The 26,068-nt window shown below is 35.6% G+C and overlaps 5 protein-coding genes across 5 annotated transcripts; 2 read left to right on the plus strand and 3 right to left on the minus strand.

The window, feature by feature from the left end:
- Window positions 1–1,695: 1,695 nt before the first annotated feature.
- Window positions 1,696–8,553, plus strand: LOC105969512 (serine/threonine-protein phosphatase PP2A-2 catalytic subunit). Its single transcript, XM_012994273.2, has 11 exons — window positions 1,696–2,402; window positions 3,972–4,028; window positions 4,696–4,779; window positions 5,203–5,274; window positions 5,557–5,628; window positions 6,219–6,259; window positions 7,100–7,166; window positions 7,254–7,445; window positions 7,549–7,638; window positions 7,744–7,851; window positions 8,016–8,553. The coding sequence occupies exons 1-11, from the start codon at window positions 2,310–2,312 to the stop codon at window positions 8,079–8,081; spliced, it is 942 nt and encodes a 313-aa protein (XP_012849727.1). The 5' UTR covers window positions 1,696–2,309; the 3' UTR covers window positions 8,082–8,553.
- A 917-nt stretch (window positions 8,554–9,470) lies between these two features.
- On the minus strand, window positions 9,471–11,500 carry LOC105969460 (protein SOSEKI 1). The gene is made up of 6 exons (XM_088812618.1): window positions 11,333–11,500; window positions 11,116–11,185; window positions 10,854–10,978; window positions 10,107–10,737; window positions 9,919–10,026; window positions 9,471–9,827 (listed from the first exon to the last, which is right to left on the minus strand). Exons 1-6 carry the CDS (start codon window positions 11,496–11,498, stop codon window positions 9,701–9,703), a joined length of 1,227 nt encoding a protein of 408 aa, XP_088668744.1. The 5' UTR covers window positions 11,499–11,500; the 3' UTR covers window positions 9,471–9,700.
- Window positions 11,501–14,784: 3,284 nt separating this feature from the next.
- On the minus strand, window positions 14,785–17,007 carry LOC105969580 (hypothetical protein At1g04090). Its single transcript, XM_012994354.2, has 2 exons — window positions 16,699–17,007; window positions 14,785–16,564 (listed from the first exon to the last, which is right to left on the minus strand). The coding sequence occupies exons 1-2, from the start codon at window positions 16,820–16,822 to the stop codon at window positions 15,024–15,026; spliced, it is 1,665 nt and encodes a 554-aa protein (XP_012849808.2). The 5' UTR covers window positions 16,823–17,007; the 3' UTR covers window positions 14,785–15,023.
- A 1,452-nt stretch (window positions 17,008–18,459) lies between these two features.
- LOC105969500 (beta-hexosaminidase 2) lies at window positions 18,460–20,409 on the plus strand. The gene is made up of 2 exons (XM_012994257.2): window positions 18,460–19,276; window positions 19,348–20,409. Exons 1-2 carry the CDS (start codon window positions 18,478–18,480, stop codon window positions 20,295–20,297), a joined length of 1,749 nt encoding a protein of 582 aa, XP_012849711.2. The 5' UTR covers window positions 18,460–18,477; the 3' UTR covers window positions 20,298–20,409.
- Window positions 20,410–20,499: 90 nt separating this feature from the next.
- LOC105969501 (protein neprosin) lies at window positions 20,500–24,199 on the minus strand. Its single transcript, XM_088812672.1, has 8 exons — window positions 24,118–24,199; window positions 22,876–23,531; window positions 22,683–22,769; window positions 22,323–22,589; window positions 21,958–22,122; window positions 21,811–21,864; window positions 21,548–21,694; window positions 20,500–21,237 (listed from the first exon to the last, which is right to left on the minus strand). The coding sequence occupies exons 2-8, from the start codon at window positions 23,017–23,019 to the stop codon at window positions 20,860–20,862; spliced, it is 1,242 nt and encodes a 413-aa protein (XP_088668798.1). The 5' UTR covers window positions 23,020–23,531; window positions 24,118–24,199; the 3' UTR covers window positions 20,500–20,859.
- Window positions 24,200–26,068: the final 1,869 nt, after the last annotated feature.

Consider the following 26,068-nt stretch of genomic DNA (forward strand, 5'->3'; position numbering starts at 1 on the left):
GCAGTTGGTGTATGTGTGTGGTGGGGGCATCATAAAAGTTGAAAGAAATATATAAAAATAAATAAAAAATAATAATAGTAATAATAATAATAATAATAATAATAATAATAATAATAATAATAATAATAATAATAATAATAATAATAATAATAATAATAATAATAATAATAATAAATAATAATAAATAATAAAATAACATAAATAATATTATTAATAATTGAAAGAATCAATGGACCTAGACATCACCACAGTTAGAACCGGAACTGAACCATGGTCGACGTATTTTTAACCAGAACTGAAAAAATCGGTTTAGTTCCGGTTCCCCGGTTTTTTTTGACTGCTAACTGCCAGTTAGAACCGGTCTAACCGTTTTTTTTAATAAAATATTAATTCTAACAGTCGAATTAAAAAAAAAAAAGAATAAATTAAAATTCCACGTGGCGGCCTCAAGCGGTCGAATTAAAAAAAAAAGGTTCATAACCGGTTAGAACCGGAACCGGAACCGACGGTTTTTGAACAGTTTCAAACCGTAAATATTCGGTTCGGTTTCAGTTTTTCCAAAATTGAAACGAGAACCAGCGGTTTGGAACCGGAACGGAACTGTAATCAAGTGTAAATGGACCTAAATTTTGCAGTAAATAATCAAAACATAATTTAATACATACAAGTAAAGATTTGTAGACTGCCTTAAGGGGTGAAATGTACTTATATAAACAACATTACAATAATAAAAAAGAAATGAAGTAAACGATTTTCCCTCGACACAAAATAATATGAGCTCTCCCTAAATATGTGAACCACGGCTAAAACAAATATACATATTACAAAAGGTGGGAAAAATATATAAACCAAAAACGAGGAACATAATTCAAAGTAGTGCAAATGAAAACCAAAATAACATAGGCTGTGGCTATATGCAAGACTAATTCTACTTGTGCAAGACCAAATTAAAATTTTCAATGTGTAAATATTATAATACCCTTATTTATTAAAAAATAAAAAATTCCAAATACGCAAGACCAAAAATTCAAAAACACAAAAAACCCTCGCACAAGACCACAAAACCACAAGACCAACTCTCATCTTCTCCATCTTCCAAAACCCACAAGACCTTTCTCATTCCTCCTCCATTAACCCACAAAACCTAGAAATTCAAAATCATCAAAACTCCTAGAAATTCAAAATCATCAAAACTCAACAAATCTTACAAAGATGGCAAGTATGGAGTCAGAAGACATCAAAATAGAAGATTCTACGATGGAAGAACCCAAAAATATATGCATTTATGGGTTTTTTTAGCTAGAATCTCGATTTTCCAAAAAAAATCCCGCGCAAACGAATTCGACATGTACAGGTCGAATTTTATAGGTAAAAATCGACATTTAGATGTCGATTTTGAGGTATAAAATTCGACATTTGAATTTGTGCTATAAATTCGACATGTCAATGTCGATTTTTACCTATGAAACTTGACGCTTAAGTGTCGATTTGTAGCATAGTTTTTCGACACCTTGGTGTCGATTTTTGTTTTTTTCTCATTATTTGTATTTGGTCTTACATGAGAAAAAAAGCCAATTTATGGGCATACTTGTCATTCCATCTTAATAAAATAGAATATTTTGGAATCTTTCTTTAACTTGATCTTGCACAAGTGAAATGAGTATTGCATATAGCCGCAGCCAATAACATATTCAAATAATAAAACATAATACATAGAAAATATATCAAAATGTTCAACACATAATAACTTTTCAAAACATTACATAGACTCCTTTATTTTTTACTTGAAGAAATAAATAAGTCATACCAATTTTAGATTATTTTATAAATAAAAATAGCTTACAAAATTTTAAATGCATTATTTAAAAATAAAATAAAATAAAGAAAATAAAATTAAATGATGAGGTTACTACATAATAAGTTTTTTATTTGAATCTCAATTGACATATTCTTTCACATATGTAAATTGTTGTTTTAATAAACTCTAAACTCAATTTACAAATATAAATAAACAATTGGAGGAGGAAATTAAAACTACTAATGATAATAAAAAAATAAAAAAATTAACACGTCAGCAAAATGAATTAAAAAGCAGATCGATATTTGCATTTGATTCTCTCTCTCTCTCTCTCTCCCCTCGGTTCCACCATCTTCCTCCGCTCGCACTCTTCGCGAGTTTTCTCTCTCTTCTTTTTCTCTCTCTACTTTTACATCTACAGTCCCGTGAATCTTGGTCTAGGTTTTAAGGTGTATCTGGCTGAGGCGCCGGACTCAACAACGGTGGATCTGATACAAGAGAATAAAGCAAGATGAGCGCGGATCTGGTGGCTGAGAGCACTAATGGGAATCTCGACGAGCAGATTGCTCAGCTTATGCAGTGCAAGCCATTGCCGGAGTCTGAGGTTTTTCTTCCTTCTATTTTTTCTCTTAATTTTCTGTTTTTGTAAGATTTATTCGGTTTAGTATTTACAGATCTGGTCAATTTGTCATGTTTAGGGATATATGCGATTGTTGTATTATCAGTATATTGTTATTTTCATGATTTTTTGGAGGTTTTCGTTTTGCCAACATAGAGATTGAGGAAGATGAGAAATTAAAATCGTGGGAGGGAAATATAGATTTTATTTACCTAGAAAAAAAAAAGGATTTTGCTACATTTGTGAATTTGACGATTGGTGATTTTATGGTTATTAAAGTAAATTTTGAGGTGTGTTAGTGTAGAGGAATGTTAGTTGATGAGATAATTGTTAACCTTGCAAGAAAACCAGTTTGTATAGCAAGATAGATGGAAATAGAACATCAACTTTCAAGTTTTATGTGTGTGTGTGTGTGTGTGTGGGTGTGTGTGTGTGTGTGTGTGTGTGTGTGTGTGTGTGTGTGTGTGTGTGTGTGTGTGTGTGTGTGTGTGTGTGTGCTTTGGCTTGAAATATTTCCTAGTAGTTACTAGTCAGTACTTTCTAATAAATAGGTATCAGTTGAAGATCTATATATTATTGATGTATATCCACTACAGTTGTACATATTATTCACGTGTGTGTAACCTTCCTGAAAACACAACCTATATTGACCAAAAAGTATTTCATAGATGGGAAGAACCAGCTGCGAGACTTGTCTCGCTAAGCTATATGAAAATAGTTCTTAACCCCCTTATGAATCTGTCCGCTCTAGGTATATAATATGAAGAGAACCTTATCCCATATGGAACTGTATTTGAAGAATGATATTCAATGTGACAAAATGAATTTTAACTTGATTTGATTATTGGCATAATAGGGATTGATTTGAATAAATAGTGTCTCTCATTTCTTACCAATGCTAAACAAATTGTTCCAGAGAATTGGTAGATGAGCAGAAAGAAGTAGCTGGTTGTTCTTACCACCACATTCTAAAGGGGATTGGTGTGTGGATCCCCTTTATTCACAGAAGTCACTTGTATTGGCCAATACAATAACTCTTCTAAGTTGTATCTATTTAGCCTCGTTTGACAGTCTCAACCAAGTCTGTAATATAGCGATACTTTTTTGGGCCAGTCCATCAGTTTTACTCTCTCCGTACTAATTATATTAGGCTAAAGTTGGTAAATCAGTAGGCTTCGACAAGTTTCTTGGAAATGAAGCATCTGATGTATCCATGACTTGCTTTGTCAAAATGGTAAATGGATGGTGGAAGAGATGATTTCTAACTTATTCTTTTTATTTTGTGCGTTCTGATTGTTTTTACTCAATCCATTCGTATCTGCTCATTTGCTCCACCAAACACTGTGTGGTTAACATTAGCAGCTTTGTCAACTTACTTGTAGCTTAATTGAGGATTGCTATGACACTGTACCTTGCTATAGCTGATCGATTCACCTTCTTGTCAGATCTATATTTGTGTTTTATGTGTTTTAACTTCAGTGTCTTCTCATGTATATTATCTCTGAGGTGAAATGGAATTGCTGATTGAGATTGTCGATCATTGTGTAAATGTAGGTTAGGACTTTGTGCGAGAAGGCTAAAGAAATACTAATGGAGGAAAGTAACGTTCAGGTATGAATTTTGTATTTCTCTTCTCTCATATTTTTTTTGTACAGGTATATATGAACAATCCATACTGGCTAAATGGTGATGAATTAACGGGAAGAAGCTATATTTTTTACATTGATAGGTGACAGTGTAACTCATTCTATGTGGCTTATACTTGAAGTAAGCCTCTCATATTTTATAGAGAGAGATTGGTTCCATTAGGGATACAGAAATAACTTCATTTTCTTTACTGAGGGAAAGAGTAAGAGGTAGTCAAAGTAGCAGCTGTCTGCAAACTTAAAGTTTTCCATTGTTTTTGTTTTGGCATTCATAACCTTAAATTAGCTCGCATTTTTACCAGTTGGTTAAATAGTGTGTGTGTGTGTGTGTGTGTGTGTGTGTGTGTAAGATTCCGGTATCTAAATTGCTTTGCTTTCAAATAAGTTTAAAACAATGTTTTCATAATATTCCTGTAGAAAAAAATGTTCATACATTCTCTACTATAAACAGATTTCCACATTTTGAATCTTAGTATTAGTGGCATTATTAATGCACTCGATCCTTATACTTTTATAGGGTGTTTAGTCATACATTCACGCCTAATTTGATTTGTCATTTTCCTCTGAAATAACATAATTGAAAATTATTTCTGTTCAAGATGCTATATTGATTCCTTTGTTGCTGTATGCAGCCGGTAAAAAGTCCTGTGACAATTTGTGGTGATATTCATGGCCAATTTCATGATCTTGCAGAACTTTTTCGCATTGGAGGGAAGGTATTATAGTTTCCATTGACGGTCATATGTGTTTCTTCTTTGTGTATTTTTATTAATATTATGATAGGAGAAGGGAATCTTTCAGTCAAAGAAACAGACTTGAGGATGGTCTTGGTCTTATCATTTTATAACAAGTTGAAATGGTTAAAAATATATATTTTTCAGTTATAGAGGCTTACTTGTTTACTACATGCCGACTCCTAGTTGTTAGATACATTTCTGTCATGCCTTATTAAGAATGATGGAATCCTCTGTATTACCTCTTTCATGATGCTTTTCTTTGTTGTTCGAGTTATTTACCACAAAGAAGTTTGGGGATGGGGATATGTGATTTTTGCTGGGGTTTCTTGTCTCTCCCACTTTATGGAGACTGTGAAATAATTATTGAAAGTTTTTGATATAGTTCCATTCTCTTATTGACAGTGTCCCGACACAAATTATCTATTTATGGGAGATTATGTTGATCGTGGGTACTATTCTGTTGAAACCGTCACTGTAAGTTCACTTTAAATGATATTTGATTTTCATTATACTGTCATACTTTGAAGCTTTTGTCATGTTAGTGGTACATTTATTTTGGATTATGTATCCTGCTTCTCCTTCTACTTGGGAACCGGGATTCTTCTTCTCATGTTTCTCTTTTATGTTCCCTTTCTTGTGGTGGGCTGGGGCACATTTGTGGATTAAGTAGTGTTGTTTTACATGTTATTGTGTCGTGGACCTCACAGTAATTGGAACATAATTTATTGGAAATGCTGATATACTTATTTCCTGCAGCTTTTAGTGTCATTGAAAGTGCGCTATCCACAACGTATCACAATTCTTAGAGGAAATCATGAAAGTCGACAGGTATTCATATTTTATTAGTTTATATTTTCCTTTTCATAACCTTACAGGGTTACGAATTGTTTTTTCCTTTAGACTTATTTATTGACATTGTGGGATGATTTAATCATTATGATGACATGCCGACCTCATTTACGCTAGAAGTGATTTGTTGAATTTAGTGCTTTATGTGGTTTTAATCTTATAATTTGTACTTCTCCCATGTATTGCGTGTGTGTGCTTGCTCCAGTTTAGTTAATTACAATGGCATGGTTACGTGATTATAACTGAGATTATGATCATATTACATGATTTTAGGTTTAAAATCATAGTTGAACTCAATTAATACCCCATTTGGCTCTTGCATAAAATTGAGAACTGGAGATTGACTTACTGACCTTTCTCTATCAATTAGATGTGGTACATAATGATATATTTCTCGGATTTTGTGTCGTCATCATCTTGTTTATTCCTCCCGTGTTATTTATTTTGCCTCGCATTTGGAACTTCGTAAGCCGAGGAACTGAAAATTCAAGATACTAGTAAGGAGAACATATTTTCTTTAGTTATTTGCTCTGAGATTGCTGAATGAAAATGTTTTTGCTCTCTTGCAGATCACTCAAGTATACGGTTTCTATGACGAATGTCTGCGGAAGTGAGTTTTTGTGTTCTCATATGACCTGTTTCTGATTTGGTTGAGTAGTTTGTATCATTTACCTATATTCTCTTCTACAAAAGATCTGGAAAGACTCAGGCAATTTTTGGAAGCTCTTTGGGCATATTATCATATCGTTTTGGGGAGATGATACAATGTCTGGAGGTTTTAGTTGATGAATAAATAATTTTTTTTAATATATTTAAATTGATAAAATGATTGGATGATAGTTAGTGAGAGTGGCAGATCTGGGGAGAAGTTATTGAGTGGAGCTGTAGAGAGAGAGAAGGGAAGTGTGGGAGGGACAATTTTCTGTCATTTGGGTGGCGGAGGTTGGTTTGAGGAGAAAAGCAAAATGTGTCCCTCAGTATCTTTTCGCTAAAAAAGGAAAAGGGAAAATCAAAATATTTTGAAATGCTTTAGCAAACACCTTTTCGCTTCAGGCAAAGCTCCAAAAGTTTTTTGAAATGATTCCAAACATTGCGTCAGGCTGTTTGAATACTGCTAATCAGCAATAAATATTCTTTTTGTTAATGGAACTTTCCTGGTTAGACTAGGTGTCGTATAATCAAGATAGTGTTTGTTGTGTGATTTCTGGCAATCACTTTATTTGTATTTAGATATTGCATACTTATAACAGAAAGTTTACATATTAGAAAGTAAGTAGGTTGAAATAGTTAGAGAGATAATTTTATTAGAAACATTTCCTCGTCTACCTAACTGTATTTTGCCTTTTGCTTGTGTTGCACTTCTTGGATTAACATGTCCATGTTTTTCATCATATTCCTTTTTCATTCTATGTTAATGCTAACAGCTTGCAAATTCCACTTTTGGTTACAGGTATGGAAATGCCAATGTTTGGAAGATATTCACCGATCTGTTTGACTATTTCCCTTTGACTGCATTGGTTAGTAGAACTTTCTTCCTCATTATCTCTCTCTCGTTTTTTATTCTTTTTGTCCTTGTTAAACTTGTATTGTGTATTTTTGTGTAGGTTGAATCGGAAATATTTTGTCTGCACGGTGGATTATCCCCCTCGGTGGAAACCCTTGACAACATAAGAAACTTCGATCGTGTTCAAGAAGTTCCACACGAGGGTCCGATGTGCGATTTGTTGTGGTCTGATCCCGATGACCGTTGTGGTTGGGGTATTTCCCCCCGTGGTGCTGGATACACTTTCGGCCAGGTTTTCTCCTCTATAATACTTATTCTCGGTTCATTATTATTTTACACGCTCCTTTTAAAAAATGTTATAATTCTGGCAATTTTTGTGCCTATATGTTTTTCAGGACATATCGGAGCAGTTCAACCACACAAACAACCTTAAACTAATTGCTAGAGCTCATCAACTTGTTATGGAAGGATATAACTGGGCCCATGTAATTTTCTATATACAAAATCTTTCTTGTTTGTATATGTATTCAATATTACGATAAGTAGAAACAGAGTGCTGACAGTTGAGATTTTTGCCTTCATACCCACAGGAGCAAAAGGTTGTCACTATTTTTAGTGCGCCGAATTATTGCTATCGCTGTGGAAATATGGCATCTATTCTGGAAGTGGATGATTGCAGGGAGCATACCTTTATCCAGGTCTCTCTCTCTCTCTCTCTCTCTCTCTCTCTATATATATATATATATATATATATATATATATATATATATATATATATATATATATATATATATCACACACACACACACGTAACTCTTTCTCTCTTTCTGTTAACCGAAATGTTGTGATTATGTGAGCGCAGTTTGAGCCAGCTCCAAGGAGAGGAGAACCAGATGTGACTCGGAGGACACCCGACTATTTCTTGTAGAGCTGAAGACAGTGTAAGAGACTGTTTTTGTCTGCAAGGTGTCGATTTACATGTCTTCTCGTGAAATTTGATTTTCCAAGTTACCGAGCATCCCTTTATGAAGGTGTGTGTGGGAAGAGATGCATGTAGAATAGCGATAAAAGGTCTTTTTAAGTTATTATCCTAACCTGTGTCTTAGGGTTTAGAGTTGGGGAAGTTGGGTTAGGAGATGCGTTTGTGTATCATTTGTCTTATATTTTCTTTTTTTGATGTTTTTTTTTCTTCTTTCTCGTCTACTAATAATTTTCTTTAATTTTTTTTTCTTTCTTGATTTTCCTTTCAATCGCTGCCGTTTTGTGGACAGGGATTTTGTGGAAGTGATCCCGAACTTGTATCCATTAATTGATCTTTATTATTCTTGTTGTTGCTTTTCTGAACTAGTAGTCGAATGCTGATTTTCAATCTTTTGGTCGTGGTTGGCTTTATTGCTTAAGATCGTCTCGTTTGGTAGTTTTATAATTTTCGTACTGTAGTTTTGATACAAACCGAGATTGTTTTGTGACTTTTATAGGGTTTAATTAAATATGCCACTCTTCTATTTTATGGAGTTTTGGTGTTTTATTTCATCAAATCTATTACTGAGCTGAAGTATATATTTTGTTCAAAAATGTAATTTTCGAACAGTATAGGTTAATTCGTCAGTGTTGTCGAATCGAACTTACGAAACAAGATTAAGACGACGATTGCTTAAGTCAGCTGTTTAAGGTTAGTTTGATACTGTTGTAATAAATCAAGAAAAAGATTGATACAACATAAGTTTATTTTTTGAGCATCATTAGATGGTGAAATGTCGTTTTATTTTGGGTAAATTTTGGCCACCTTCTGAGGTAAGGTCAAATTATGAAAAAAAAAATTCTCTTGTTTGCTAATTACAAGTTACAACTTACAACCACCCTTCTATTAAGAATCTTCTTACACGTATATCTTCGCGGTGTCAAATTTAGTGGAATCTTCTAGATTATGTGGAATATTCTTCAATTTGTACACGTTTTACCCCATTCGAGCTCTGCATTTTGAAACAAGATGATCATAAGATGTTTCTCTTAGCTTGTAAATATCAGATTGTGGTGCATCAGAAACTGCATTTTTCTACAAAATGAGTACAAACTAGAGAACATTCCACGAAATCTAGAAGATTGTGTTGAATTTGACACCATAAGGGTGGACATGTAAGAAGATTTATGGTTGAGGGGATGGTTGTAATTACCGATACATGATGGGGGCTTTTGTAATTTGAGCATACCTTAGGTAGGTGGCTGTAATTTACCCTTTTAGTTTTTGTTGATCAATTAACATATTCAAATTGTTTTTTTTTTGTTCACCATTATATCATATATGCAAAGTCTACTTATCAGAATAATCAAAGCTGTAATTCTTGTCAACTTTTTTTTCTCGTTTTTTATACATTTGCGAGTTTGCGCTATTCGAACGGTATTAGCAACTAAGATTTTCTCGTCGCTAAAACATCGAAACTCCAGAAGAATTAAATAAACACAAAACAGTAACTAACCAAAAAGAGAAAAAAAAAAAAAAAAAAAGAAAAAAAGAATTCCTGACAATGATAATTCAGTTAGTAAACTTTAGTCCTTAGTTATAGTGATCTTGATCTCTTTCCCAGCAGCATTAGCCTTAGACAAAGCTTTCATGAACTCGCACGATCTCATATGCGAGTGTAGTTTCTCCGGATTGAACGGCTTTCCGCATTGCCTTATACACCCAACCACAAAAATGATAATCATTAAAACCGACCATTCTTGTCATTCTTGTATACGAAAACAAAAACACGAAACAAACTTACGAGCAATTTGGCCAGTTAAGTTGCTTGTAATTAGCAGCACAAGTTGCTGTTTTCTCCTTCGATTCACTCTTGTTCTTCCCTGATCCCTTTACCCCATCACAGCTCTTCCTGTTTCCATTTTCAAGAATTTCACATATGCACACACACACAGAGAGAGAGAGAGAGAGAGAGAGAGAGATTGTGAAAACCTGGCACCCCATTTTTGTTGAGTCCAATTCGGAGTTCCGAACACCCTCTGAGAGCCACCCATTCTATCACTTTTGCACACCTCTGCCGAATATACATTTTCAAGATCATTTGAGCACATATTCAATAATGCCTTCTTATTATTACTCTGCTTATTATTATTAACTGCCACAACTGCCGAATCATTCGTTTCCACAGCTCCACATGTAATCAAGTTCCGGAATATACTCGAACCTCCATTCGAAGAGCCCTTGCTCTTGCTCTTCGACAAACGAGGCTCCTTCGATGAATCTGTAACCGCACCTTCTCGATCTTCTGCTATACTTGTAACTTTTTCATTAATAGTAACTTTCTTAGTACTACTACTTCTTTCCTTCTTCTCCTTCTTCTTCTTGCTCAAAAGTGCCGAGTAAAAATTCGAGGACCGCTGCGTTTTCTCTTCGAGAGATGGATCTTCGTGTTTGTCCTTCTCGATTTTCCCGGAATCGTCCGTCAAAGTGGATGTTTCCGAGCCGAAAGAAGTCGGAGACTCTTCTTCGATTTCGCATGATTTTGTCGAGACGTAAATTGAGGTTTCCGATGAATGGCTGTGGTTATTCTCTTCTTCTTTGGATGATGCCTTTTGATTTTCTTCTGTTTTGTAACAAAAATCTCGTCATAATTAAAGTAACGAAGTATATATATATATATATATATATATATATATATATATATATATATATATAATTTGGTTAAATTAAATATAATACCTTTAATATTATTAATAATAATGGAGGAAATCTCAGATCCTTTGAGCACATATTCATTGTCTGAGATTGGAGTAACTAAATCATCATCCATTAAATCTTGCCATACATACCCTGTTTTATATCTCCTGCATTTCCAATTAAATTAAATCAACAAATTATTATTTTTTTCGCAAAAAAACAATCGGATTCCAAATCCGATTTACAATAAATTTTCGACAATAATTAATTTTTAAATTATATATAATATGTGGAATTAATTTACCTCTTGTATGACCAAGAAAATGATTCTGGCATGTCTTTTCCTCTTAATTCTCCCAACCATCTCTTGATATCTGATTACGCGCGTATACGTATACATTAGACGAACACGCGTATAAATTATGTCGAACGAACAAACTTACATTATGCATGCATAGAAAATTAATCATGATTAATAATAAAGAACGAGTAGTGATGTATAATTACTAAATAAATTAAACCTCGTAATCGAACACCGTTTCTAGAGAGATGATGGACGCGAACGAGATGAGGGTGTTCGATTCGGCCTTTTCGACTAAGAAAGTATACTATATGAAGTCTTCTCACTTCTGCACCACCACCACCACCGCCATCGCTACCGCCACCGCCACCCTGTGCCGCCTCCATTGAATCTTCTGTACTCAATGGCAAACAACACAGCCAAAGAAAAGAAATGCAAATTTAAATTAAATTAAATACAAGCTTCTTTTTAGGCTGCAAAACACAAATAAATAATATATATTTATATATTATGAAATAAATATAAAAACAAAAACAAAAGATCAAACATGTGAAACCCAAGACAGAAGAAAGATCTTTGTTCTATGCCGGCCTGCTCTTACAATAAAAAGCTAAAAAAAAAAAGAAGGGATTAATTAATTAACAAATTCTTCGTGTTTAACCAAGTTGTCTGAAAAAAAGAATCACAAGAAAACATGCATGGATGTGCAGGCCTATTTTATATATATATATACACACTTTTTGTATCTATATATATATATATATGCTTTATGGAAGAGAGTGAAGCTAAACAATAATGAAAATTCTTACTCAAATCGAAATGAGCATTGGATAAAGAGAAGTTGTTTTACGTATGCATATATACATTATAGTAATAATAAATAAAAATAAATCTTTTATTTAATTAATAGAAAATATTGTGGGTTAATAATGCATTTGGATTAGATCTGTAACTAAAATAGACTATAAAAAAGGAGTAATAAACTTGGTCTACACAAAGAAGTTGTATCTGATTTCGGGGGATTTTGTTATCTATGTATTTTTGGCAGCTTTTGACCTAAAGAAACTTTCGGGTAAAATTACGGACACCCCTAATGTATAATTAAATTACGAAAAAAACACTTATGTTTGGGTAATTACAATCATCTCTCCAACTACGAATTTTCTTACACATTTACCCTTACAGTGTCAAACTTAGTGGAATTCTATGGATTATGTGGAATATTCTCTCCACTTTGTATATATCCATTTTACCCCATTCGAGCTCCACATTTTGAAATAAGATGATCATAAAGTGTCTCTTGACTTTTAAATATCAAATTGTGGTGCATCAGAAACTGCATTTTTGCACAAAACGAATGCAAACTTAAGAACATTTCATGAAATCTAGAAGATTATATTGAATTTGACACGATAAGAGTAGACGTGTAAGAAGATTCATAGTTGTAAGAGGTGGTTGTAATTATCCAAACATTATGGGTTATTCGTAATTTGGCATTACCTTAGGGGTTTGCCGTAATTTACCCATGATTTTATAATGATTTATAATATATAATCATATATTTTATAAGATTGTAATAAATTATATTACCTTTCTTGGCGTGTGGTTAAATCTTCGCCATTTTTATATTTGATCTTACGTTTTTCTTTTTATGGTAGGATGCTAGCTTCATTATAAAATTAGTCCTACAAATTTTGGTATAGTCTTTTTATTTCAAAATTTCTATTTGGTCATGTACTTTTTCCATTTTTTTTTTCTTTTCAAAGAATGATCGCAAAAGTAAAAGAAAAAAAAATTAATAGAAGGAATATTGTAAAAATGTTTTGACGAGAGAACTCGCAGTCATTAAAAATGGCCTATGTAAATTCTGCTTTCGTGTAATAGCTCATAAATTATACGAAAGATGTCTAGTAGGCTTTTTTTCGAACCCAAATGTTGGTTAGTGTTTAAATCGAATAATCAACTAAAATTTGTCGTTGTTAAATCGACGAACACTATTTTATTATTTTTGACAAAGTTCTATAGTTAAAGGACTAGTTGTGAATAAGCCTATGGTAAAAATGCACTCACTAATCATGGCAATTTAACATAACTTGATTTGTATTCTGCTCAAACCTATCTCGAACACAACTTTTATAATTCGATTAAAAGAAATAAAAAATCAAAAAAACTTGAACATAAATGACTGATGGTGGGGTGGGGTGGGGTGGGTGGGGGGTGGGTGTTTGAACATGATTTACCAACAAATTAATCTATATTTAACTATATAAACTTTTGTTTTCTTGGAAAGTAAGGTTTAACCGTATAACATTAAAATAGAATTTAATTAACGTAGTGCATAAGTACTGTTGTTAAATAACTGTCTGAAGATGAGGGGTTCTGTTTTCAATTGTCATTTGTCAATGTTTGCTTATGATTAGTGTTTTGTTTGAGGGGTTACATCACCATTATGATTAGTGTTTTACAAAATAAAATTAAAAAAAAAAGTTGGATAAAATGCAAAAATACCCTTGAACTATCACGAATTACTAATATACCCTTATCGAATAAGTTTCTTAAGGAAAAAAGTATAAGGTCTATATTCTATAATACCTTTGGTTCAAAAAAAGAAAAATAAAAAGGGTAAATTATAAAAACCTCTTGATGGTGCAAAATTTGTACTCTCAAGATCTTCCTTCAAACTCCACTTGTTTTGGCTGACGGAGAGCTCACCGGACGTGGGACCTAGAGCAGGCAGCGGCGAAACAGTGAACGGAAAATAATAACGAGAGCTAATTTGAGAAGAGAGTGTAAATAATGTATTATTGATAATGAATAGTAACCCTAATAGGTTATCATACATTTGTTTATATAGAGAATTATATATGACTATTTTCTAATTTAGAAGCTCTTTATTCGTTCGAGATTTACATCGATTAGCGAATCACCGATCTTAATTTATACACTTTCTTTATTTTATGGAAATTATCTCGAGATCTCTTCTTGAACTGCCATCTCCGAGCTCGCCACCTACTACCTATTATTCTTCCTTTAGTGCGAGTTGATGAATGTGAGTGAGCACTACACACGAGTTGCATGTTGGCGATCTTCTTTATCATTTGAGCCTTCTTACAACAAACGCTTTAGTTCATGTTGATACTTACCATTCATCGGGGTTTGCCTAATGGGCTTAGTTCATATCGCTCATCGGACCTTGACTCAATAATTTTGGGTAGGGAAGGATTCAACCCAATATTGTTGAACTGACCCAATCACCTTTGATCAAGGTAGAATTGAATTATCGGAAAAACTCTTAGATATCAATAATATTGTATTTGAAGACTTGGCGAATCCTATATATTTTTGGGCGAACTTCGACGTCATATAATTTCGGTCTAATGAATTTTTCAGCGACATTCCCGCGACTTTGTTTGTAGTGCCATTTCAACGACTTTTTTTAATGACTTTTTGATAATATTTATTATTATGTACTTTGTATTATAAGTGAATTAAAAAATACAATTTTCAAATTTTGTCGATTTAGATACAAAAGTTTCTGATTTTGATGGTAGTTTTTTTGGTTCCAATTTTTTAAATTTTATTTTTCGATTTTTTCCGAATATTTTTTGAATAAAATTAGAATTAAAATTCTAAACACTAAAATTAAATTTTCCACCCATACACAACAACAACTAGCGCACAACGTTCGAATTCTATTCCAAAACAATAACACAATTACCCCTCAAGAGATTGAGGTAAGTATATATATAAATACAAGAATCAAGATACCATTCCATACAAACCATACATAAGAAACTTCAATCTTAAAAGAAAATACAAAAAATAAATAAATAAAAAAACCCTAAATTTTAAATTTAAAAGACATAGCAAACAATATTAATAAAATTAAAATTCACACAAAGAAATCAAGATTATTCATCACCAATCCAACTATTTTTCCACTTAGGTCCAATAGGCCCTTCTTCACCAAACACCTCATTAGGGAGACTCCTCACAATTTTATCAAACACACTTTTCAATTTTCCCGGCAAAACTTTCTCCACCTTCCTAATTTCATCCTCCCTATTATAGCTTATTTTCGGGCCCCATTTTCGCGCATAATTCAACCACGGCGGCTCGACTCCGTCCACCACTACACACCTCGCTCCGACATCCATCGAAAACTTGCTCTTTGCACTGTCGTTTCGAATCCCAACATTCCCATTCCCTTGCAAAACCAACCCTTCCTTCGGATAAGACGCGTGCCCGTGTAAAGACGAAAATGCCCTCGGTCTATTACTCCCGTTTTCAAACTCCAAATCCGATGCCTCCACCCAAACCCCATTACTATGTTGACCAAAATACACACTCTTTAGCTCTCCACTTAAATTGCTAACCCTCAAAGTAACATGTTCCCAATCTCCGACGTGCTCTCCGATTCTCCCCAAAGAAACGTTCAAGAACTCGATTTTCGCCCTAGCGGGCCCGTTGAAAGGGTAAAATAGCCATATTGCTATGTCGGTAAAAGTCCCACCAAACATTGGCTTCACGTGCAAGTAAGCACATGCAGAAGCTAAGTCGCCTTTCTTGACTCTCTCCTTGGATGCATTGTCTATCGGAAGGTCAATCCAATACTCATCATCGTTTCCACCACCTTCCGGAAGATTCGAACCCGCCGGGCTTATATTCACAGGCTTCGACTCTTCGCCCTTCTTATACAATAGTGCTCCGTTTTCAAAGAACCACTCAACCGAAGAAGGGAAGTATTGTTCATTAGGGTGGAAATATATATATGGAGAGTAGGTTTGAATTAAGGCATTAATTTGATCTTCATTAGGCATTAAATCTTGATTAGCATTACCATTATTCTTCAAATAAGGCAAATCGAGATTAGTCCTATTGCTAATTTGTGCCGAAAAAGTGCCGGTTGGAAACCCCATCCCCTGTATTCCCCTGTTTCTTGATCCTGATCTATACACACTTATCCCATTCGCATTCACATCACCCCAAATCACGGCCTCGTTCTCGCCGGAATATTCCGTGAAATCCAACCGCACGCACCGGATTTTGTCCACCGGCGGCTTCTCCTGCGAGCCCGTGATGAGATATCCGACGGGGTCATAGCCATCGGGTGGCGTAGGGAGCCAGATATAGGCTGCCCCGTCTTGCTTGATTTTTAACGACTCGCTGCTCCAAACAAGTGTGTAATCAGTTGGCGGCTTTAGGGCGGCGGTATTATTATTATTTGTTGTGACATCTTTTCCGACAAGAACATAACCGGACAACGGCTTGTTGTTCGGTTGGCTGTAGCAACCGAGCATGGAGAATCCTTCCGGTATTGAAGAGGGCTCGAAAAACGTCGCCCCAAGATTTGCGGGCCCGCCTTCTAGTGCAGCCCAAATCTTGTCGAACTTCGACACCTGGCGAATTTCGAGCCCTCCTAGATCAATGATCCCACTTGCAAATCCTTCACCTGAAAACCATACTTAACAGAAATATTAAAACTAACTAAAAAAATAAAAGAATGTTGACATATATATATGTATCTATATGTATGTGTGTGTGTGTGTGTATGTGTGTGTGTTTTGATGTTAGAGAATGATGAACCTGCAGGCCAGGAGGGAAGTGGAGAAGGAAGAGTGAAGAGGGTTTCAATGGGAAGAGGCTTCTTTGATTTTTTCTTGAAAAGATTATTTGATATTTTTGAAGAAAGACTGATTTGATTTCCCATTCTTGAAAAATTGAAAAATTGAATATAACTACTTTTGGACAAGAGATTAGTGATTATATATATAGTGAGTGTGTAATGAAGTATTGAATATAAGAAATGAAATGGGATACAAAAACCAAAGGCCAAGCAAGAAAAACCTTTTTGTTTTTATTTTTTAAAGAAAATGTAGATTTCGTGCAAGGTATAATTCTTACATGAATTGTGGATAACTATGCTTTTAAGAACATCTATCCTTTGACAAATATTTAAAACATGGGGAAATACATTTTAAACCGTAGATCAACATAAATAATTATCCACTACATGTTGTATTTCATCAGGTGTAGGTTCTACAAAATCGACCGATGGGGTTTTGTAGTTAATAGTCTTAACTACTTTGTGCAAATGGATTAGACTTGACAAATGACAATTAATGTACATTGTACACACATAAATGTGACTAAAGTGACAATTCATTTCTTTTTTCTTTTTTTTTTTCATAGGAAAGAGAATTTTGTAGTTATTACAAAAGTTTGTTGCAACTTACAAATGGGAAAGCTAATTAAATGGTTTTGATATTTGGTTTGGCCAACGGTTCCTTTTCGCTTTTGTTAGTTTTGATTTAAGTTTTGCTTTCATGTTGCTTGGCCGTCTTATACTGATAGCTCATCCATAAGGGAACTAACGGCGTATGATGTAATGTGATTCTGTCTTATCAGTTATATGTGATATTATAACTCAAGATTAAAAATAATAACGTTAAATATTTAATGAAAGAACCTGCAGTCAAGTATATAGATCCAAAGAGTATAATAGCTTGCAAATTGTATGAGACACGTTAGTTACACTAGACTAATCATATGTGACAAGCTCGACCTAGCTATCGTTGGTAAGAGAATTCGAACTTTGGTCAATTCATACAAGCTCACTTGCTCCAACTTGACTCGTTTGAAGTTAGGTTATTCCATATTCTTTCATTTTTCTTTGAGGAAATTTCTTATTTATCACCTCAATTTATTGACTTAAAGTACACAAATACCTAATCATTTGCCTTCAAGTGGACTCATAAGCTCCCCTATTTTTTTAGGGCATCTGCAAACATCAATATTCACAAATAAGCAATTATTTTAAATTTGATTCACAATCACCAACTTCTTATTCTTAAAAGCGGTTGCAAATACAAACTAATACGGAAATGAGTTTTATTTAGAACTTTTAAAACCTATTTTAAAGGAAGAGTTAATTTATCCAGATAACGAATAAGAGGAACACCGATTGCGCCAAACTTTAGGTAGTCGAAATTCAAAAATTCAGTTACAACCGTAGTAAATGCTCATTACCCAAAAGAACCCTGAAAAACGAATTCGTAACCATATTAAATTGATTAATGATAATTACAATGTGAAGCTATTTCTTAAGCATACAATTGTCAACCAACACCTCACTCTTTGAAGAATCTTACGTCTCTAAGCGGCCGTATAAGTTACGAAGATTTGTTTATCGTAAATCGTTTGTCGGCCGGCCGTCTTAGTTTATGTTCATAGTCTTCTCCAATGAATTCTTAGTAAAATAGTGACTAAAAAATTAGTATATTTTAACTGAAATTTGAACTTAAAAATGATATAAATACACATAAGAAATAGTATCATATTTGGCTTATTGCAATTGACAAAGCTATGGGTTATAGGACTAACCCTTCTTTTAATCCTCCCTTAATCTCAATAATTATTCTCTGTGCAACGGTGTACACAATTCCTCTAATCTCAGCCGTTGGATATCCAATCAACGTTTGGCCCAAGCCCACCACATTCAACTGGTCACGCCCACAGGCAATCCCACTCTCTCCAAATTTCACAATCTCCGCCCTACCCCACCGCTACCTCACCACCGCCGTCCAACGCTACCTCCGCCAAATTCTAACCGAGCACCACCGCCCCCTCGTACCCCCACCACTCAACCTTACGTCAGCGCCGCCTCTCGCCACCCTCACCGTCACCGTCTCCGACGTCGCCTCCCCGCTGAGCCACGGCGTCAACGAGTCGTACTCCCTCACCATCCCCTGCGCCGGAGGCGCGGCGGCGTTGGACGCTGCAACCCCATGGGGGGCGATGCGGGGGCCGGAGACTTTCTCGCAGCTCGTGTACTCGAATCCGTCGAGGGCGGCGTGCGGGTTGTACATTTCCGACGCGCCGCTGTTTGCGCACAGGGGAATTATGCTCGACACTTCGAGAAATTACTTCGGAATTGGGGATTTGCTGCGGCTAATTAGGGCAATCAGTATGAATAAATTGAACGTCTTCCATTGGCATATCACCGATTCCCATTCGTTTCCGTTGGTGGTGCCGTCGGAGCCGGAATTGGGGGCGAAAGGAGCCTACAGCGAGGAGATGATGTACACGGCGGCGGACGTGCAGACGGTGGTGGAATACGGCATGGAGTTTGGGGTTAGGGTTATACCGGAGATTGATATGCCTGGTGAGTTAATTAATTAATTAAATTAAATTACTGTAATCTAATTTATAAATTAAATTAAATCATTTTTGCAGCACACACAGGATCATGGGGTGAAGCTTACCCCGACATTGTCACCTGTGCAAACAAATTCTGGTGGCCGGCGGAATCCGATTGGACTGACCGGTTGGCGGCGGAACCGGGAACCGGTCAACTAAACCCCTTAAACCCCAAAACCTACGAAATAGTCAAAAACGTCGTAAACGACGTCGTTTCAATGTTCCCCGATCAATTCTACCATGCAGGAGCCGACGAAATCACTCCAAATTGCTGGAAAATCGACCCTTTAATCCAAGCTTTTCTTTCCAAAAACGGAACTCTAAGTCAGATTCTTGAGACCTTCGTTAATTCCACTCTACCGTACATCGTATCTTTAAATCGAACGGTGATATATTGGGAGGATGTTTTGTTGGACGCCAATGTCAAAGTCTCCCCTTTGTTTCTCCCACGAGAAAACGTAATTCTTCAATCCTGGAATAGCGGGCCGATTAACGTAAAAAAAATCGTGGATTCCGGTTATCGTGCTATAGTTTCTTCGTCGGATTTTTATTATTTGGATTGCGGGCATGGTGATTTCATCGGAAACGACAGTGAGTATAATCTGCCGCCGGGCACCGATCAGGGACAGGGCGGGTCGTGGTGCGGGCCATTCAAGACGTGGCAGACGATTTACAACTACGATATAACGTATGGATTGACGGAGGAGGAATCGAAGCTTGTGATTGGTGGGGAGGCGGCGTTGTGGTCGGAGCAAGCTGATTGGACGGTTCTGGACGCTAGGGTTTGGCCTAGGGGGGCGGCGATGGGGGAGGCGTTGTGGTCGGGGAATAGGGACGAAATGGGGAATAAGAGATTTGCGGAGGCGACTGATAGGTTGAGTGAGTGGAGATGGAGAATGGTGACTCGGGGGATTGGGGCTGAGCCTATTCAGCCACTCTGGTGTATCAAGAATCCAGGCATGTGTAACACTGTTCATCCATTTTAGCTTGCCTAGTCTTCTAGAACCTTTTTTCTTTTTTTTTTTTTTTCTTTCTGAATTTCTTTTGGTGAGTGTTATTACATTTGGTGGAATGAAATTGAAACCATTTTTCTGATGATATCTCAAATTCTTGTTCCTTTGGTGTACATGAGAGAGAGAGAGAGAGAGAGAGAGAGAGAGAGAGAGAGAGAGAGAGAGAGAGAGTACATGAGAGAGAGATCCTTCCAATTTTTGGACAATCACACAAAACAGTTTTACATTTTACATGAAAAAAAGGAAGAAAAAAAAAATAATAATAAGTGCATGTTTCTTCTGTTCAAGAAACTTCACCAGCACTAGAACAATCACATCTCACTTTCCCTACATTATATATGCACTCTACATGCAGAAAAATCAACACAAAACAGAACATTCTAATATCCTATAAGAAGCTTCCGTTTTCGAATCCTAAATCGAAAGGGGGGTTTTACAAGAAGGAAAACCAACCAAAACCACAATCTTTTTTTTTTTTGCACGGAAACATATATATATCTATATAAACCCGTTTTGGCTTTTCGGTCCTTCGAACTTACTGGCAATTAGGGTTTCTGCCAGGCCCTCCGTAGTAGAAGAAATTGCCCCATTCACCATTCTTGCCAAGCCGAACATCGTAGCAACTAGATTGCTCGGTGAAAACGTCTATGTCTTTAGGCGCCCTCAAGTTGTTCGATTCGTCCACAACTTGAATGTTTCGTATATAACTCGCCTTGCCAAACCCTTCGTCGGGAAAATGACCACTCCCCATCTGCGTGGTGGTGTGTTCTCCGTCGGATTCCGAGTTCACCACTTCTCCACCCCACTCAATCATTGAAGCACTGTCTGATAAATACGAAAACAAGAAAGCCGGCCAGTACCCTAATACGTAGTCGTTCCCAAATTGCATCCACCAGTTCCCCTCTTTCGGGTCCTACATTCAACATAAATAAAATCATTTAACTTTTGCGAATTTTTTTTATCGAAAAACGAAGCCCTTATATCGAAATAATTTCTCGACGAGGGCTTTTTCGCAATTATTCCCTATTTTTAAAATGTGTGCCAGCCTGAATATGCTGAAAGATGTGTTAGCAAACAAAACAGAGAGAGCATGTAAAAACTGTCAGAGATTCCATGTAGTATAGTGCATCCAAGATTTAATAAATACCTATTAATCAGCTTCTTGATAATATAATAATAATTACAGTGGGGGTGGTGTGTAGGGGGTTGGGGGTGGGGGTCACCTTCCAGATAAGTATGCTGATGTCATACTGAGAACTGTGGTAGGAAGAAATGGGGAATATGCTTGCACCCATTGCTATTTCATTGCTGATTTGAATAAAACCTGAGCACAGCAAATTGTAGCACCCTGTTGCTTGATATGCATCACTCTGTAATTTTAAAAATTGGTTTTTTTTATTCAGACAAGATAAAGAAACCATTTTTATGTATTCATATGCAATGTAAGAAAAAGATCTCGAATTTTCGAAGATTTGAATAGACTTACAGTCCAGTAGGTGAAGAGTCTTGTGTTGTTATCTCCATATAAATCTGGGCTAACCTGTAATTAAAATTAAATAAATAAAGATTAATATATTTATAGGCAAGAATTGAAAATAAATGTTTATTATTTTTTTTTTCTTTTTTTTTTTACCTGCCAACCGGCCTCGATGCTGTTGAGATCGGAGGCGAACGAGCCTCCGAGAATCCATAGCTGCGACAAACTGAATTCGTTTGGCTGTTGGATTTTAGGATCCCATACATTTATTGTTGCCTTTGCTCCATAATATTGATCTCCCTCAACATAAGCTATGGCATGCTAAACAACTCCAAAATTACCAAAATACCCCCGAAAAACGATCGATTAATTACTTTCAATATTTACAACTTGACAACATTTGCAAGAAAAAAAAAGAATTCGGTAATGGAATTCGCAAAAGATGAATTCGGAATTTCGATTCGGAAGAAGGACAAAAAAAAGACGGAGAATTTGTCAATTTGATCGGGAATCGGGATTACCTGATGGCCATTTTGATTGATAAGGTCGGGTTCGGGAGCAGCAGATGTTGGTGGTCGAGGTAAGGATTTCTTGTTCTTCTTGCCGTATTTCTTGATTGAGCTTGCTCGGAAGATATCCGATTTCCGTGTTCTTCTTACCGGGATTGTTCCCTCCGGGCATCTACCGTTCATGTGCCACATCTGCGTTATCGGCTTCGGTCCGATTTCGTTTTTCGACACTTTTTCGGTCTGTCCGAATAGCCCTTCTGGATGATAACTAGGCCTCATCTTCAATAAATCAAATACACACACTCAATCACCTTTAACAAAACTATGTATACATACATACATACATACATAAAAAAGAAATTGTAATAAAACCTGAATTGTGTGGTTTTTAAGGTGAGGATGATCAAAAGCTGGCTGGTGTGACATGTGTACGCAGTCTATGACGTCACCATCTGGGCTCTTTTTTTTTCAGAAAAAAAAAACAGAATTTATAGTCTCAGAGATTAATTACACACAGAGAAGAATATATGTGTATATATATATATATATGTATGTATATATATACCTTGATGGACTTGAGAGAAGGCTTGTTCAGGCGCCTTAAGTGCCGCTTAACTTCAAGATCCCGGCGGGCGGCGGCGGCGGCTCCGATCAACGGCGCCGCCGTGAAGAGAAAAACGAAACAGAAAATTAAAAGATCCACCTTCATATCTGCCTTCCAAGAAAAAAAGTACACTTTCTCAAGGTGTGATTACACAGAGTGCATGAGTTTTTGAGCAAAAAAAATTCAAAACAAATCTCTAGCTTATTATTATCCTTTTGTAGCTCCCTTTGGTTTTGTCTTCACTCACAGAATTAAGTGGTAAATACTTTTTGTGAGCTGGGATTTGAATACTTCCAAGAAAACTTGCCGACGCTTGTGATTATTTTTTCTTCTCTCTCTCTAGACTCTGAGATAGAGATAGAGAGAGAGAGAGAGACAGGGGTAGAATGGGAATAGTGGCGTTTACGAGTACGGTGGGGATGTGGTGGACATAGCTGATGGCCCGACGTCGTTTCGCTTCCACTAGTTGGATCTCTCTCTCTCTCTCTCTCTCTCTCTCTCTCTCTCTCTCTCTCTCTCTCTATTTGTATTTTAATTATTTCAATCAGTAACAGTAACGTTGGTTCATGATTGTCGCTTCAGTTCCCACTTCCCACTATTGATGCTCTCTTGTTGTTCTTATTTCCCAGGGTAAATTCCACTTTACCCCCTTGTACTCTGCCCAAGAACCACTTTACCCCCTCGTACTCTTAATTTCGTCGATTTACCCCCTTGTACTTGTACAATTTTCCAATACAACCCTCTTCGTCAACTTTTTTCGATTTTGACTCTGACGCCATTTGGTCAAGAGTCAAAATATTGACGTAAATATTGAATTTTTTCGATTTTGACTCTCGAGATTAGAAAAGAGAAAGTTTCACACATTCATATATTTTTTTCTTCGCACTGGGTGGAATCGATCAATTTTTGGGTCTTGATTTTTACTAAGTTAGGGGTTCAATTTGGGGATATCTTGGAAGGGGAAGTGGTGGGAAAAGAAGAAATGGCAATATTGACGGAGGAGAAACGACGCGTTATAGGCAGTGGCAATTTTGTAATTTACAGAGTTGACCAAATGACGTTAGAGTCAAAATTGACAAAAATTGAAGAAAAGGGCTGTATTGGGAAATTGTACAAGTACAAGGGGGTAAATCGATAAAATTGAGAGTAGGAGGGGGTAAAGTGACTCTTAGGCAGAGTACGAGGGGGTAAAGTGGAATTTACCCTATTTCCCATGTGACCTTTTTCTTTTCTTTTTTTTTTTTTTTTAAATTTTTAGGAGAGAGAGAAATTATTCATTTCTTTTATACCAATCGTTGAATTATTGCCTTCTATTTATCATTATCATATGATTTTTTTTCTAAATCATTAAATTTTAGGGTCGTTTGGTTATCGGTATAATTGCACTGGGATAGGTCCACTTTTTGAAAATAATTAGTCATAATCGTCTTAGTATGTTTTTTCTTTTGAAATTCTAGATCACCATATATTTTTCTCGCGAAATTTTGGATGTAAATCGACTATGTTGTTTGGGTAGTTGATTTATTAATCGACTATAGTTGATTAAAATATTAAAGTGTATATTAGACCTAAGGCAATGAATTAACTATAAAAGAAATAACATAGTTGATTATTACTGGATTATAGATGATTACGTACTGTCACATAACAATACTAAAAACGTTGGCATAAAACTGGAGTATATTGGCCTGATGGGAGAAGTTCAGCCACGCAATGCGTTGGTTAGGGACGTAGAGGAAGAAGTTGTCGGTTTATGAGATGAGGGTCATTTCAGTTCCGCGCGGCGGAAGTGTTTGATGTGCAGAGGGTGGTGCATCAACGACAATGGAGATCTTTTGATGTCCAGACTCCTCAACGACAATGGAGATTTTCTATATCCATGTGGTGGTGCCTCGGCATCAGTGAAGGTACTTGATGTCCAGACACCGGTGCCTCGGCTCGTCAGTGAGGAGGAGATAATCGAGAGGATCGAACTACTCAAATAGTAGGACTTTTGTCTAATTCCTTATTATTGTAACATTTGGGGCTATATCTAAGAGCTCCATAAATTTAATTTGCTACTTTAATTAATCTTATATTAATCCATTCATTTGATAATAGTAAATTCCAACCCACTTTAAAAAATAAAATTACACTATATAATAGCATATGCCAAAGTTTGTTAGAAAATTGAAGTCTTTGTAGGATGGACCCATAATTAGGAAGAAGAGCACTAAAATGCAATAGTAAATTGATTTTTTATTCTATTATGAATAAGGGTAGGGAGAAAACACTTTATAAAGTTGACATGTGATAGTCAATTATCTTTTTAATTGGACCATATTACATGTTTTCTTATTACTCTTATGCTGAAAATATAATTAACTATGACTATTTTTTTAATAAATTAATGCAAACCTACACTTTCGTATAATAACTTATAAACTAGACTAATCATGTGTGACAAATTCAATCTAGCGACCGTTGTCAAGGAGATTCTAATCTGAATCATTTGACACCCAGATTCACTTGTTCGTACCGTTAAATCATCCCTTACGGGACTATAAGTTAATGCATCTCGAATCTTGATTGTTTGTTTTATTTATTTGGACAATAAATAAATGAACGTACGATCAAAAATAGGAATTTCTACCAATTGAAAGAACAGAACATGCAATTTGTTTGCAGTATATATAGATATTTGGAGGCAAACACAATTAATGTTTCTTGTTTGTACTTAGGAAATTGACAAATATCTATTGTATGGTGGTGGTTCTTTTAGCCATGAGATAAAGTATTGTGGCCACTTATGCAATATATAAAGAGTTGTTACAGAATTGACAGGTTGTGTTTGTGATGTGTTTGAGGGGCAATTTTTTTTTTGGGTTGTTTTAATATAGAGTTTTTAAAATGGGGTTGTTATTGGAGTAGTAATTAAATTGGGGTTGGCCGCCACCGGCAACGGCGGCATCTGCCGGAGACGCCACTGCCAATGGCGGCACCGGCTGGAGACGCCGCCACCGGTGGCGTCTTCTACTTTTTTTTAAATTTTTAATATTTTAATAATTTAATATTTTAATATTATAATATTTTAATAATTTAATAATTTAATATTTTATTATTTTCTAATATTTTATTATTTTAATATTTTTATTAATTTTTAATATTTTAATAT

Source organism: Erythranthe guttata, chromosome 2 (genome assembly GCF_056151865.1).
Source record: "Erythranthe guttata isolate IM_541 chromosome 2, IM_541, whole genome shotgun sequence".
NCBI classification, from domain to species: Eukaryota; Viridiplantae; Streptophyta; class Magnoliopsida; order Lamiales; family Phrymaceae; genus Erythranthe; species Erythranthe guttata.

Coding starts and splice junctions, on each gene's coding strand:
- LOC105969512 (XM_012994273.2), top strand. CDS start 2,310: ATGAGCGCGGATCTGGTGGCTGAGAGCACTAATGGGAATCTCGACGAG. Junction 4,029..4,695: donor TGGAGGAAAGTAACGTTCAG/GTATGAATTTTG, acceptor TGCTGTATGCAG/CCGGTAAAAAGTCCTGTGAC. Junction 5,629..6,218: donor GAAATCATGAAAGTCGACAG/GTATTCATATTT, acceptor GCTCTCTTGCAG/ATCACTCAAGTATACGGTTT.
- LOC105969460 (XM_088812618.1), bottom strand. CDS start 11,498: ATGGAGGCGGCACAGGGTGGCGGTGGCGGTAGCGATGGCGGTGGTGGT. Junction 10,738..10,853: donor TATTATTAATAATATTAAAG/GTATTATATTTA, acceptor GTTACAAAACAG/AAGAAAATCAAAAGGCATCA. Junction 10,027..10,106: donor CAACAAAAATGGGGTGCCAG/GTTTTCACAATC, acceptor AAATGGAAACAG/GAAGAGCTGTGATGGGGTAA.
- LOC105969580 (XM_012994354.2), bottom strand. CDS start 16,822: ATGGGAAATCAAATCAGTCTTTCTTCAAAAATATCAAATAATCTTTTC. Junction 16,565..16,698: donor ACTTCCCTCCTGGCCTGCAG/GTTCATCATTCT, acceptor TATGGTTTTCAG/GTGAAGGATTTGCAAGTGGG.
- LOC105969500 (XM_012994257.2), top strand. CDS start 18,478: ATGGGTTATAGGACTAACCCTTCTTTTAATCCTCCCTTAATCTCAATA. Junction 19,277..19,347: donor ACCGGAGATTGATATGCCTG/GTGAGTTAATTA, acceptor TCATTTTTGCAG/CACACACAGGATCATGGGGT.
- LOC105969501 (XM_088812672.1), bottom strand. CDS start 23,019: ATGAAGGTGGATCTTTTAATTTTCTGTTTCGTTTTTCTCTTCACGGCG. Junction 22,770..22,875: donor CTTCTCTCAAGTCCATCAAG/GTATATATATAC, acceptor TGAAAAAAAAAG/AGCCCAGATGGTGACGTCAT. Junction 21,865..21,957: donor GCATCGAGGCCGGTTGGCAG/GTAAAAAAAAAA, acceptor TTTTAATTACAG/GTTAGCCCAGATTTATATGG.